This window comes from Platalea leucorodia, assembly GCF_965183815.1.
Source record: "Platalea leucorodia genome assembly, chromosome: 1".
Classification (NCBI taxonomy): domain Eukaryota; kingdom Metazoa; phylum Chordata; class Aves; order Pelecaniformes; family Threskiornithidae; genus Platalea; species Platalea leucorodia.
The window spans coordinates 141,240,968-141,254,247 of NC_138823.1; the positions used below are offsets into that span (position 1 = coordinate 141,240,968).

At 44.2% G+C, this 13,280-nt stretch overlaps 1 protein-coding gene across 1 annotated transcript in view; it reads right to left on the reverse strand.

Annotated features, from left to right (window-relative positions):
• Positions 1–13,280, reverse strand: part of DYNC1I1 (dynein cytoplasmic 1 intermediate chain 1) — a gene marked incomplete at its 3' end in the record, with an annotated part of 193,290 nt that overhangs the window by 13,101 nt on the left and 166,909 nt on the right. Inside the window, exons 15-16 of the mRNA XM_082327082.1 lie at positions 12,151–12,291; positions 5,698–5,823 (exon numbers count right to left, since the gene is read on the reverse strand). Coding sequence (XP_082183208.1) covers positions 5,698–5,823; positions 12,151–12,291 — 267 coding nt within the window. The remainder of the gene's footprint in view (positions 1–5,697; positions 5,824–12,150; positions 12,292–13,280) is intronic.

Sequence of the window (13,280 nt, forward strand, 5' to 3'; positions counted from 1 at the left end):
TTTTTTTCATTAGGGAGTTCTTATTTAACCTACTTCAAAAATCCTTTTGTGAATACTGGCTGTATCAGTCAAAATTCACATGACGAGGGATGAAGAGCTTGTTCTGTTCAATATTTCAGATATTATTAAAGTAAAAAGCTGGAGTTCCTAGCATGCTGTCATTCTCTTTTTTTTTGGTCATCTCTAGGAGCTTCCAGTTTTAAAAGTCTCTCAAGAGTGAACATTATAAAACTGGGGGCGGAGGGGAAGCAAATCAAAACCTTAGCTTTTTACGTTTTCCAACAACTCTTAAGAGATTCTGCTTTGTTAAAACATGCTTTTAAAATTCTCCGAGGCCAGCGTTCCAACCTCCCTAGCAAAAATATCAATGGTGAAATTCAGGCACTGCCTCACAATCCATTTAATTATCCTTTATGCCTGGATTGTGCGTCTTGTTGTAACTACTGTATCTTACTTGATCTTTGAATGCTTTTGAATAAAACTTGGTTGTAAGCACAACCCCTTATTATTGCTCAAATTTGCCTTCACGATATGTGTGTGAGCCATTTATCTGTGTTCCAAGAATACTTGTAACTCAACACAGATTTCAAAATAAAATATTTTATGGTGAGTCTCAACTCTGCTTTTGTGGCAAAAACATTTCCTAACCGAATATACACTCTACAGGAGCTTTATGATGGCAAAAGTAAACCTACTGGAAAATCTACCTGGATAACTACATGACACAAACCCCAGTTGCATATTTCTCTCTCTGGGCTACAGCAATTTTTAACTGCATGAGAGAAATTCTGGATATGTTTTCCATATGAAATCTATAGGGAGACACAGGGATCTCAAGATAGGAGTACAAAGTACCAACCCTTCCCCACTCCCCCCAGAAAAATAAGTGACTCAGTAGCCATGCTGAAATGTGAGAGTTGGTCACAAATACACATTTCTCTCTGTCTAGAACCCTGAGAATCTCAGAGCAGCTGTTAAAGGCTGCTGAAATCAAAGGAAATTATTTTATAGGTGCCAGCGGGATATTTCTTACTGTACCACTTCATCCACGTATTTCAGGCAGTTGCCAGCTCCTCCCTCACCGGTCATGTACTTGAAAATGAGATACAGGATTAACACCAATCATGGAGAAAATGTGGTAGTACACAAACAACCTAATGCAGCAGCCCTAGCCCTAAAAGGGCCTAAGGATGTATTAACTCTGAAACCTAACAAAGTCACATGAACATCAGTATGATTCTGATTTCACTGCAAGGAAAGGAGGACAGAGGTAATAACTGTGCAAAGAATCCCAGGTAACTGCTTTCTTTGGCAGAGCCGGCTTTCCTGGATGGACTAGGGAAAGACCTTTTCTTACTTATCTCCAGTTCCACCTGTCCTACTAGTCACCCTTTAAAAGCCTGACTAGAATCAACTGTCTGAAAGACCGCCAAACAGATGCAATAGTTTGTCTTGTAACTAGTTTAACAAAATAATGTACAGTAATAAGCTCCTTGTGGTTACAGTTTCAAACTCGCCAATCCTGTGCTGCAAACTTACTTTATATTTTCTTACAATCAAATAATAAATCATTGATTTACCGTTTCTATCTATTTATTCCCAGTGCAAGCAGAATATGACCTGGAAGAGATTAATGGAAAAAAAAAAAAAGAAATAATGGAAGGTGGATGAGAAGCTGCTTCTTTCACGACCAAAGGTGCAAAGAGCATTCTCAATAAGCCAGGTAAGCAACAAACATGGTTGTTAGAGAATATTTATGACAGCGGCAACTGTGTAACATCACTGAAGCATGCACAATGGGAGCAAGCTTTCTAGAAAATATATCTACAAAAGAGACATGCAGTTAGGTCTAACTATCAATCATCTGGACATGTGAATAAATCTATAGTCAGTGGTCCATGTTCTGTTAGAATCAGCTTCTACCATACAGAAAACTTGCTGCCCAGTAAATAAGCCATAAGGCCACAGAAGCTAAAATACGTTATACATACTATCACATAGTAATATCTCAACTACTAGACCAGCAGAGGTTGGAATATTTAGATGTTACAGAGAGTAAAGTGTATTTACAATGACCGGTTATATTTTCTGGTTAAGTTATATAGGTTTAAGATCCCATCACACTGAAACAATCAGATTTTTGTGTGTTTGTTTGGGTTTTTATTTCGTTTTATAATTCACATTCTTTAAATCAGTGGTTACTGATCCACAAGAGCACATCTATATGGACTATTTAAGTCTCCTCTTCCCTGGAAGTGTGTGTATAACTCCCATTAATGCTAATGGGCATAAAGCACATGCATTGAGGACAAAATAGACCCCTCACTGTGAAAATAAATGTGTTCAGTTATTTTCAGACACGATGCCGAAATCAAACAACTAAAAGTACATACTCTAAGGAGATAACATTATATAGCCTAGCTGAAAATGCCACCATTTTTTTTAACTCCCTGGTCGTGGGCCCTGCGACGTTCTTCGTGTTTCTGCCATTTCTTGTGTCATAAAGACTATGACTGGATAAACATATCTAAAAGGGCCAAATCCTAAATTCTTACACAAGCGAAAACAGCCCTGATCTCACACTCCTTGCCTTCACAAAGGATGCAAGGTTAGGCCTCGTGTCTTATGTTTTCACTTAGGCCACATAATGTTTTCTCTTTACACCATATGGGTTAACAGCAGCAGTAAACTTTACTGTTCTCTAGAATAGTTCCTTAAAACTGTGATGAATCTACCAAAGTAAAAATTCCTATCATTTAAATTTTTCCCTTAATGATGTGGTATCTTGATGTTTTCTGCTCTGATCAAAATTCAAGGAGTCAGTTCTGTCCAAATGGGTAAGAAAAATTGTTTATATAGTAAAAAAGACACTGTGCTTTATTATAATACAATCACAATTTTTTTCTGATGGAACCAATGTTTTATGAATTTACAGCTGATGTAATGTGATATTTGGAACAGTCATGAGAAAAGAAAGGTTTTAAAAAGGGTGCAGTATAAGTGGAGCGTTAATGTTTTTGGTGAGCGTATTTAGGGTCTTTGCAAAGCGGCCTGCTGACTTTCTAATGTGAGTAATCACACCCATCTTCCCAAATCAGAGAGATGCACCTTCAAATAAGTGGATGCTACTGAGTTACCAGTCAGGCAGGGATGAGTTCTTCCAGTGATAAGGCCTTTTCAGAAGTTGATGCTGCAGGAGACGGGTAGAGTGGTATTGCTGAAAGGTCAACTGTTGCAGCTTAGTGTCAGGCTTTGCAGTACTGCTGGGTCAAATATGAAAGCCAGGTCCTGCCAAGTCCAGTTCCCAGCTCCCTGCCCCTTGCCCCCAGCCATGTGCTCACTCATCTGTTCTCACACTGAGTCAGTTCATGGAGAAAAATACCCCAAGGAAAACAAAACGAAACAAAAAAATCAATACTTCTCTGTTGATCTATCTCCCTCCCCACAATGTGGGTGGTGACAAGCACTGCTACCAGCACAAAAACTGGGCAGCAAGGGATATGGCTGGGGATGGCTGGCTGGCAGTGGGAGAAGGACTGCCCCTTTTTCAACTGTCAGACCAGCCCCGTCATATCCCAGAATCAAACCCATACAAAAGGACCCCAGCTGAGCCAAGGAACTGAAGTAAAGACAGAGCCTTAAAGGCTGCCATATTTCTGCCAGACACTTCTAAAAGCGCATGTGCATGCTGTGTATCTCCCGTGCGTCATGCCTGAGGACAGCTAAGCACGGAATAACTCATCAGAGAGCTCTTTATGGACTGGCACAGAGGGTTAAAGACTGAAGAGGCTGTTACTCACTGTACAAGCCCTCAGTTCCAGGCTCTTGAGCGGCAGAGTATTTCTGCATCTCACTTAAGGCTTTATGGTGAGAAGTGTTGTGCTGCAGAATATATGAGCACTCTTCTTTTTTAAACCAGAAAAAGCCACTAACAACACAGCAGCCCTGGTAGTATCTGAAGCTGCTGCAGCCCAGACCACCTCTCCTAAATTTGGTACAGGAATTACTGCCGAGACTGATACTGCCAAAATGAACCAGGCAACAAATTAATGAGCTCCTTCATTCATTACGGCAATGGCACATGACCTGTCAGCGACCATGTGCACGGACATCCATCTGTTGGCCTAAGTGTGTATGGAGCTGAGCTGGAGACGCTGGGGCTCTGTACAGGCAGGGCATGCAACATCCGTGAAGCAGAACACTTTATGTAACGCTGAGCTGGACTCACACAAATAAATACTGTTGAATGACTCTCTTTTCTTTTTCCTTTTCAAGTAATAGAAGCTATCTTTCTTTTTGATCTGAGTGTATCACTGTGACTCATTTGCAAGTTGAAGTCTGATTATACAAAGGAAAGGCCAAAAACTTAAATATTACTTCTTCTGCATAGAACACTACATCTATTTTCTCCTGGGTGAGCTTGCATGGACAAACAATCCTATGAATGATTTGGTGTATGATGTGCAAAAAGAGACATTTCTACAGCCCTTCTAGACTCCCAGACAAGATCAGACTGTGCTGTCATCAAAGGCATTTCCATAGCCTGTTGTATCACTTGGAAGACACAAAAACCACCTTTTCGGAACAGTCATGCAAAAATGAAAAATAAATAAAAACAGCCTGACCTGCCAGTGTCATAGTGGAAATCTGAACGCAGTAACCTTAGACAATTTAGAAATTATGCTAACAATACGGCAAGAAGTTTCAGCAAACATTTGTGAGGAAAGGCAACTCCTGCACAAGTGAATGCAATCCAAAAATATGAGTCATGCACAAGCAATTTTGCTATGGGCCATAAAATCACTTTATGAGAGTTACAGATAATTCTGTATGTATTCTATAATGTTTCCCTACTGTGTAGAGATGGATATCTCAGTATCCTATCACAGATAATGATGGAAAACAAATTCTCTACATAAAAGCTGATTGCTCAGAGATTCACCCTTAACTGTTCCAAGGGATTGTAATGCCGACAGAACACTTTATACTGCATTCATCAACAAAGAGGTAGATTCCATCAGTGCCAAACACACTGCAGTTTAGATGTTTTTTATAAGATGTAGCAGGGTGAATTGAGAGCAGCCTTAGACACAGAACACGCATCCTGCTATTTCTCAGCACCTACATACTCTTTAACACACATGCACCTACCATCCTCCACAATGACACCTCTCATTTCCTCCTGTTAGTACTTTTGCACATATTCAGACATATTCGGCATTATTCAGTATTAAAAGAACAGCTGTATTCTGTACATGTCATGCTGAGAAAAATCTACAGCAGTAAGCCAGTCATGAAATAAGAGATACTGGAGTATAAAAGGTGAACCCTTCAGGACCAACTGCAGAACAGCACAGCTTCTTTTTGCATCTCTATTTTCCTCTTTATGTTCCTTTGTAACTTTTTCCAACTGTACCCATAGAACCTTTTAAAAAAAAAGTTTTAAAAACACTGAAAACTTTCAAAAAAGACTCTCTCATGAGACTTTAACTAGTTAATTCTTTTGCAAGGTAGCTTTACGACTATTACACTGTTGGCAACCCAAAATCAGTGGGGACTCCACTGAAAGAAATCTGGCTTATTCTGTGGAGGTATCCTACTCATGTGTTACGATACATCATCTTTTCTTATACTTGGATACGGCATTCTCCAGGAGCCAAGCTTTAAAAAAAAAACAAAAAAACCCAATAATAATACCTCTCCAACATCATAGATCCATATGCGGCCTTCTGAATCACCAACTGCTACCTCCTTCCCAGCCTGGGCCCAGCGGACACGGTTGAGGGCAGAAGCTCCTTCTATGGTGACGCTGGCTGTGGGAACCTGTCGAAACAATAGGAACAGGAAGGACAATAAAATCACGCTGCCTGCGAACCCGGGGATCAGTTTTGAATGTCCTGCTTAGCTGTGTGAGTCACAAGTCCTTTGGCATCGCTGGAAGTAACATACAACCATCATCGGGGAAGAAAAAAAAAAGGGTTCATTGTTTCTTTGATCACATGTGCTAAAAAGAGGAAAGAGTAAGAGATTTCTTGGAATGAGCAGGGAAGACTTTTCCACAGAAAAGGGCAGTAAATGAAACAGTTTTTTCCCCTTAACCTCGGAGACACACAAAACCACATCTGCTTTCTTCTCAGTAGTCACTGACTTATGACCAAGAACCAAATGAGGGTAGGACTTGGCCTCAGTCCCGCCCTGGCTTCTGGCCTCTGACTTGCACCCAGATAACCTGACAGTCAGCAGACACATCCCTGTATTCATGCTGACACATCCTTTAAATCCATATTCACCTCTGCGGCTAGATGCAGAGGTCGAAACTTAGGTATTACATCAGAAAAGTCCTGAGCTAATCACTTCAGAGCAACGACACAGCAGAAGTGAGAACAGCTGACCTGACGTTTAGGAACTCCTACAGTATATTCCCACAATTCTCTTTTACATCCCCAGGAGACGACTTCTGCTTTAAATACACCTGGATGCTGTCTAATTTCCAACCCCCCTCCCTGCCCCAAGTCAACTGACTAAACAGGTGATCCACAAGAATACATAAAGATTCTGGTTAATGCATGGGATGAATAAAGCAATGAACACGATCTTAAGAGAAGTATTGGTAATCTATGCTGGAATGAGGGCATCAAAAGATGCTGCAGGAGGAAGGAACTGTGTGGGTGTTTGTCCCAGATAGATAGATCGCTCAGTTGATTTAGGTCACCTCATAAGACAAATGACGGTAACCTGCAAGTCTGCTAATGCTCCACCCAGCTGCCTTTAATAGGAGAACCTGCTTGAGCAAGGAGCCTGTAGCTTGGCATGATGGTCTTCCAAACAAGGCCTTTTAGTTTTACTGCTTTTTAGGTCTGGGCAAACAGGATAGGGTAGCTGCAAAAGCAGCTCCTCCACCAGATCCATCTGTGGGAACAGGCCTCAGTCACACGGTGAGATGGGGACAAGGGGGTGTCCTGCGATCTATAAATGGACATAGAAGCCCAGGCAAGAAGAGGTAGTTGGACAGGAACCAGAGTCCGGGCTACCTCTGGAGGAGTGACAGGTACTCCTTCTGTCCTCGTTGTCGGCACAATGCAGCAGAAGCAGGAAGAAAGCTTGAAGATGGTATTAAAGCCTGGTCTGAACATTAACAAACTGACAAGATTAACAAAAACAGTATTTTGCTGACTTCATCTCGGTTCTCTGGCTGTAGCTTTATATTGTAGTTGTGAGATAGGTCCAAAGATCCAGGAGAAAAATAATTTTAAAACAAACATTGTGTAGCTCCCATGCCAATCTCCTTCTCCTCAGCTCTAACGCCTTCCTTGTGTCACACAAGATGAGTGACAGCAGGAAGCTGAACCTTTGCAGACTACCCCAGACTCTCATTATGGCCCCAGCCCGTGCGCAGCCACGGCAGCAGCAGGACAAGGACTCGGCAGCAGGGCTGCTTGCCTTGCCCCTCTCCCCTCGGAGACTCCCCGCTCATCCTCCTCCTCACCCACCCTGACACAGGGCTGCAAAACCAAACTGGCACCTCGAGCGCAACGAGCCTGCCAAGCTAAAGCGTCACCTCTGCAAAGGACCTCGCGGTACTGTCCTGAGCCCCACATGTGAAATGCAAGAGGATTTTGTTTCCAGAATGATGTAGAAATAATGCTGGATAGCAATCAGAAAGCAGATACCATCCTCCCCCCCCCCCCCCCTTAAGAAGTCATTCAAATGCAAATAAGCTACTGGACTCATCTCCCCATTGTGCAAGGCCTAGGTCCTGTCCAAGGCAGTGTTGCCCAAAAACGCTGGCACACTCTAGCTTCTGGTCCCAAGTCTGTTACTGCTTACTGGGCGAGAGTCAATGGCCTAAATCTGACATAGGGTCATTGATCCATGATAAAATCACAGTAGAAAACGAGCAAGTTTTACTCCTGTGATCACTTTTTTTTTTTTTTTTTAAAAAAAAAGCTATTTTAATTCCAGCCAAAATTAATTTCATAACATTTGGAAATGGGTTTATTCAAACAACAACTAAATGCCGCATTCTAGAGGACTAATCCACTAACCAGCTATGTTTCTCAGAAAACTGTAGATCAAAGATATTTGTTTCATATACAAATATACATAGTGTACATTTAAGGCACTGAATTTTCACAAACTCTTTCAGAAGGCTGAAATACCTAACTCTAGAGCTGGGCTTTTTCTGTTAATACAGCATTCTTTTGAGTGTTCCACATAAAAATAAGCAGCATGCATGCTGCAGACACAAGACACAACCCATGCTTTTTTTCCAAAACCCGATGGTTTTGTAAAATCCTGTTACTATTCCACAAAGCTATCTAACGAAATAAAAAGTAATAATGAAACAGTCTTTAAAAATCTAAATAAAAAGGCTTTTCTCCAGTGATATGGAGAGAAATAGTCAAACCATAGTATCTTAAAATAGATTCGTCTGCTCTCAATAGTGATAGGTTAAATTACTGTGCCTATTTTAGATTTCAAAGATAAGAGTTTATTTTATAATGGTAGCATTATGTTTTTAAAATCACATTTGAAACACTTTATAAATTCTCTGAAGTTGGTGCTTGTCAGATTTTTAACAATTTTGAAAGGAGATTTTAACAGAAAGATGCAGTCAGAAAAACCTGCATGATAAGAATATACCTTTTTTTACTTTTATTGCTTATGTAGTGTCAAAACCTGCTTGCAAATACATCTGTTACCTGTTTCTAGAAATAGACACCATCTTCACACTTTCAAAACTAAGGTACGGCATGCAAAAAAACCCAACAAATATTTGAATGGGATATAACACAGCAGAAATAAGCAATTTTGTAAGTTGGTATAATATCAGTTCATAGATAAATAAGACTCATCAATAACCTAGAGACCTCCAATCTTGATCAAAAAAGAAATGTTACATTCACAGAGGTAGGAAATCGGCATTTGGTGTCCTGAAACTATCTGCAAACCTCCATATACTGATCCATAAAAATAATACTCACTTTGCAAAAGAATGAAGGAGTGGGTAAGGATTTTTTGCTTCTTAAGTTTTTTTAATATTCATTTATCAAATATAAAATAAAATATGATGACTTTCATTGCTATTACAAAAACAATTTCTGGTATCCACAGATCAACATGAAGCACACAAATGCCCCTGTTAGTTTACACTGAGCTTTTGAGAATAATTAGATTGATTAAATCCGTGGTACAGTCAAATGATTTTAGTTATTTCGATCAGAAAGCACCTAGCTCTCAGGAGAAATGTTTTTAATAAATACAGGGAGTAACACTAGTGGAAACTGTGTTACAGTTCAAAAATTTGAAGGCAGCATATTGTAACTAAAACCAGGTAATTTCTTAATTGGTTTACAAAATAATACCTAAATAATAACGTATCATTTCCTAAATTAAACAAAACCAGGTCTCATCAATAACAATCATACCTAATTCTTACACAGAGATTTTTATCAGTAGCTAGCAGTTAAACACATTAATATACTTGTCATTTTCTACTGTCTTCACAAATACCTGGACATCACATATCTGATATCTAAAAGTAATAATGATCTAAAAAATAGGTGTTTCAAGATTTCTTATTACAAAGGCAAAAGTGCTGACAAAGACGACTTCTTAGCAAACAGCAGTGCAGGCTTAAAGGGTGTAATCAACTACAGAAATCTTGAAAATTATAAACTAATTATGACCTACCAGATAGAGGGTAAAAGCAAACAACGATCACTTTCAGTTACGATGTTTAAAAGAACTGCTTACAGTTCTCTCTTTCAGTGGTACTTCTGCTGCTTCTCCCGCATAACAAAACCTCCCATCTATTCAGAATCTGCCAGTTTATCATTTATAAAGATTTTTTTAATTTGTTTCATCAGTGCTCAGTAAGGAAAGCAAATGCTATTTCTGCCTCCAGAGACCCAAATTTGATTCTCATAAAAATACAAAGCACGGATACCATGGAAATAATTCCAGTCTGATCCTTACATGAGAGCTGATTTTGACCTCTCAGAATGGAAATCATTTGTGAAATCAGGGGTGGCCTTGCATGCAGAAGAAAAGCAGGATCGAGCTTGAAATTAATTTTTTTTCTGATGTTCCTATGTATTTATATGTAAACACACTGAAAATATATCAGCAGTTTTCTACATACAGCCTTATGGGAATGGGATCAAGCGGTCCATACTAATTTTTTGGAAAGAAATTATGGTCTCATTGAGTTAAATGGCAAAACATCAGTTGATTTCAAGCAGAGCAGGATTTCAGCCCTGGTATTTGGGGGGAAAGGGTTATTTTTTTTTTTTTCTTCTGAAAATGCTGGGGTTTACGCTCTGTGTTTAAGCCTGCATTAATGAGAACACCTGAAGGATATGTCCCTCCCTTCCCAAAATAAATTCTGAGGAGACTCCTCCTGTATATCCTCCAGCTGTATGTGCTCTAATTAAAAAGGCTGCGCTGCTTCCTGCTCAGAGCACTTCAAAAGGCCTCGCTGCTCCCCTTGACAACGCAGTGCCCGGTGCTGGTTCCTCTTACCTGTCCATGCTTATTTATGGCAAGCACCACTCACTGGAAGCCATAAACTGCGCCTGTATTTTACTCTGTCTGAAATGTATAGCATGTTTATGTGAAAGGCGTATTAATGATCAAACTAATCTTAAAAAAAAAATTTGTAAAAAATAGAGTGTATGGGGGAAATACTACCACTTACTCTTCAGTCTTACCTTTTTTTGGAAATAAAAAGAAACTGTCACTTAATAGGTGATTTCTTTTTTTTTTTTTTTACTGTCTGTTTGTTCTTAGGTTTACATGGCATTAAGTAAAAATATGCAAGACTTCAGTTGCGGAAAAATATTTCGATTGTTGTGCTGAATACTAATTGCTGGCCATCCAAGACTGACCTCAAGCGACATGACAGGTTTTCTCAGAACCATTTTTGGGGCAAACTCAAATCCAGAAAAAATAGTATTAATATGAGTCTGCAGCATTTTTTAAAATCTGAAATAACAGAAGGAAAAAGGGGTGTTCGGCATGTTTAGAAAAGGACTTTTTATAAAATACAGTATTTAGCATTCTCATTTTTGCAAAAATCTCTCCGATTAATCCTTTCTTGTCTGTGAAATTTAAAGGTGCATCACTTCCTCCCCGATGGTCCCCGCTATTTAGTTAATCGTGATGGAAACAAAACTTGTTTTTATTTTTAATTTGCACTTGTGCTTTTAAGTTTCACAGCAAATTTTAAAGAGGAAAAAAAGGTGAGCGTATAAAATCACAAATAACATGCGCGAGAGATGCCCTGCGCTTAAAAAACTCGAGCAGAGGAGCCAGCGGCTGGGAACGGCGGGAGGCGAGGGCAGGGGCAGGGGCAGGGGCAGGGGCAGGGGCAGGCTGGGTTTCTGTCAGGTTTCTGAGGCACTGGTGCGGGGCTTGCACGCTGTGATCCCCGGGGCTTTGGAGCAGAGGGTAAGTGCGGAGGGAAGCGAAGCCTCCTACCGAAGAGGCAGCAGCCCCCGGGCGCGGGCGGCTGGCGGAGGGCGGCCCGGCGCCTGGGCCCACGCCGCCGGCGGCAGCGCTGGCAGGCGGCGGCGGCCGGGCTGCCGAGGTGTGACCGCCCGGTGCGGGCCGGCATCGAAAGCGTGGCGTGTGAGGCGCCTGGCCCAGCCGCGGTGTGCCAGAAACGGGGGGGTGTGTGTATATAAAAAAAAAAAACCTACGAAACGGGCGCGGTGTAAAAGTGCACCTTAAAATAACAGAGCGGGGCGGCAGGCTGCTTCCCGAGCCGGCACCGCGGCTGTTTATTTGTGTTGGCTTTCTGCCGGGGGTGCCGGAGCCGGGCCTCCCCACCCCCGACAGGTACCCGAGAGCAGCGGCCCCGCCGCGGGGAAGGGAGGGAGGCGGCAGGGCGGGGGGGGAGGGCGGCGAGGCGCCCCCGGCAGCGGGACCTGCCCTCCCCGCCGCGCCCCGGGGCGCGGGCGGCGGCCGACGCCGGGCTCCCCGCGCCCTGAGGGGGCCCGGCGCCCCCGCAGGCCCCCGGCGGGGGGTGGAGGGGCGAGGGGGTGCTCGGCAGCGCCGCCGGCCCTCACAGGGTTAAGGTCTCGCCCGGCGCCCCGCCGCCCGCCCGCCCTCGCCTTCCCGCCACCGGCCGCCGCCGCGCCGCCTCACCTCGGTGTCGTTATTCAGGTTCCACAGATCCAGGCGCCCCATCCCGTCCACGCAGGCGAAGAGCGCGGGATGCACTGGCGACCACATGACATCGTAGACATAGTCGGCATTGTCTTCAAAGGAGTAGAGCGGCTTGTTGTGCTGTAAAGCAGAGAGAAGCATGAAGACTTCGTGGCGCTAGTGCTGCCTGGGGCTGTCTGGCGAGTCTAATTAAAAACTTTGCACATTTACAAAGTGTCATAAAACTTCCCCAGATGAAAGGTCCTCGCGAAGGGTGGGACCGCGCTTTAATGGGGCAACAACTGTCCGGTGGGATAAATGAGATGCCCGGCCGGAGGGGTGTGGGACGCGCGGGTGACGGGGCGGGGGGAGCGCCCGCCGCCTCTCCCGCTCCCGGCCGGCACCCCGGCGGCGGGGGGCGGTGGGTGTGCGGGGCGGGCGGGCAGGCAGGCAGGCAGGCAGGCAGGCACCGCCGAGCCAGCCGCGCTTGCGGTGGCACTCGGTAAGGACCGTGGGACCGGCGGCAGCGGCGCGGCGCGGCGCCCTCCGCGGCCCTCCGCGCACCGCGGGCGGCGCCTGCCACCTAGCGGCGGGCGGGGCCCGCGCCCGCAGCCCGGCCGGCCCCGCGTCCCGCCCGAGGGCCCGGCTCCCCGCCGCCGCGCCGGCAGCCGTGCCCGGCCGGGCCGGGAGGGAAGGCCGCCGCCTCCGGCAGGCGGGAAGTCGGAGGGAAGTTAGGAAGTGCAGCGGGAATAACGTGTAATTGTCCGTCATGAATTATTCATCGCATCTGGCTTGTCTAATTTCTGCATAATGGCTTCGCTAATCCCCGATCAATTAATGGAAAATGAAATTTGAATGATAATGAAAACTCCAGAGATGAAAGAAATTAAGTATTCCATGGCTTGTGACAGAAATCTAAACAATGGGGCTTCTCCGAGGGTCTCCCCCCCGCCCCCGGCAGCTGCCTGCGGCGGCCCGGCCGCCTCCCGGGCCAGCGCGGCGCGGCGGGGGCCAGCGCCCGCGGCCCCACCCGGCCCTCGCCAGGGCGGCCGCGTCGGGCGCCCCTGCAGATCGCGCTCTGTCCCTAGCGTACCTCGGCCAGGTCCCTCCCGAGCGCGTCCCCCTTCCCT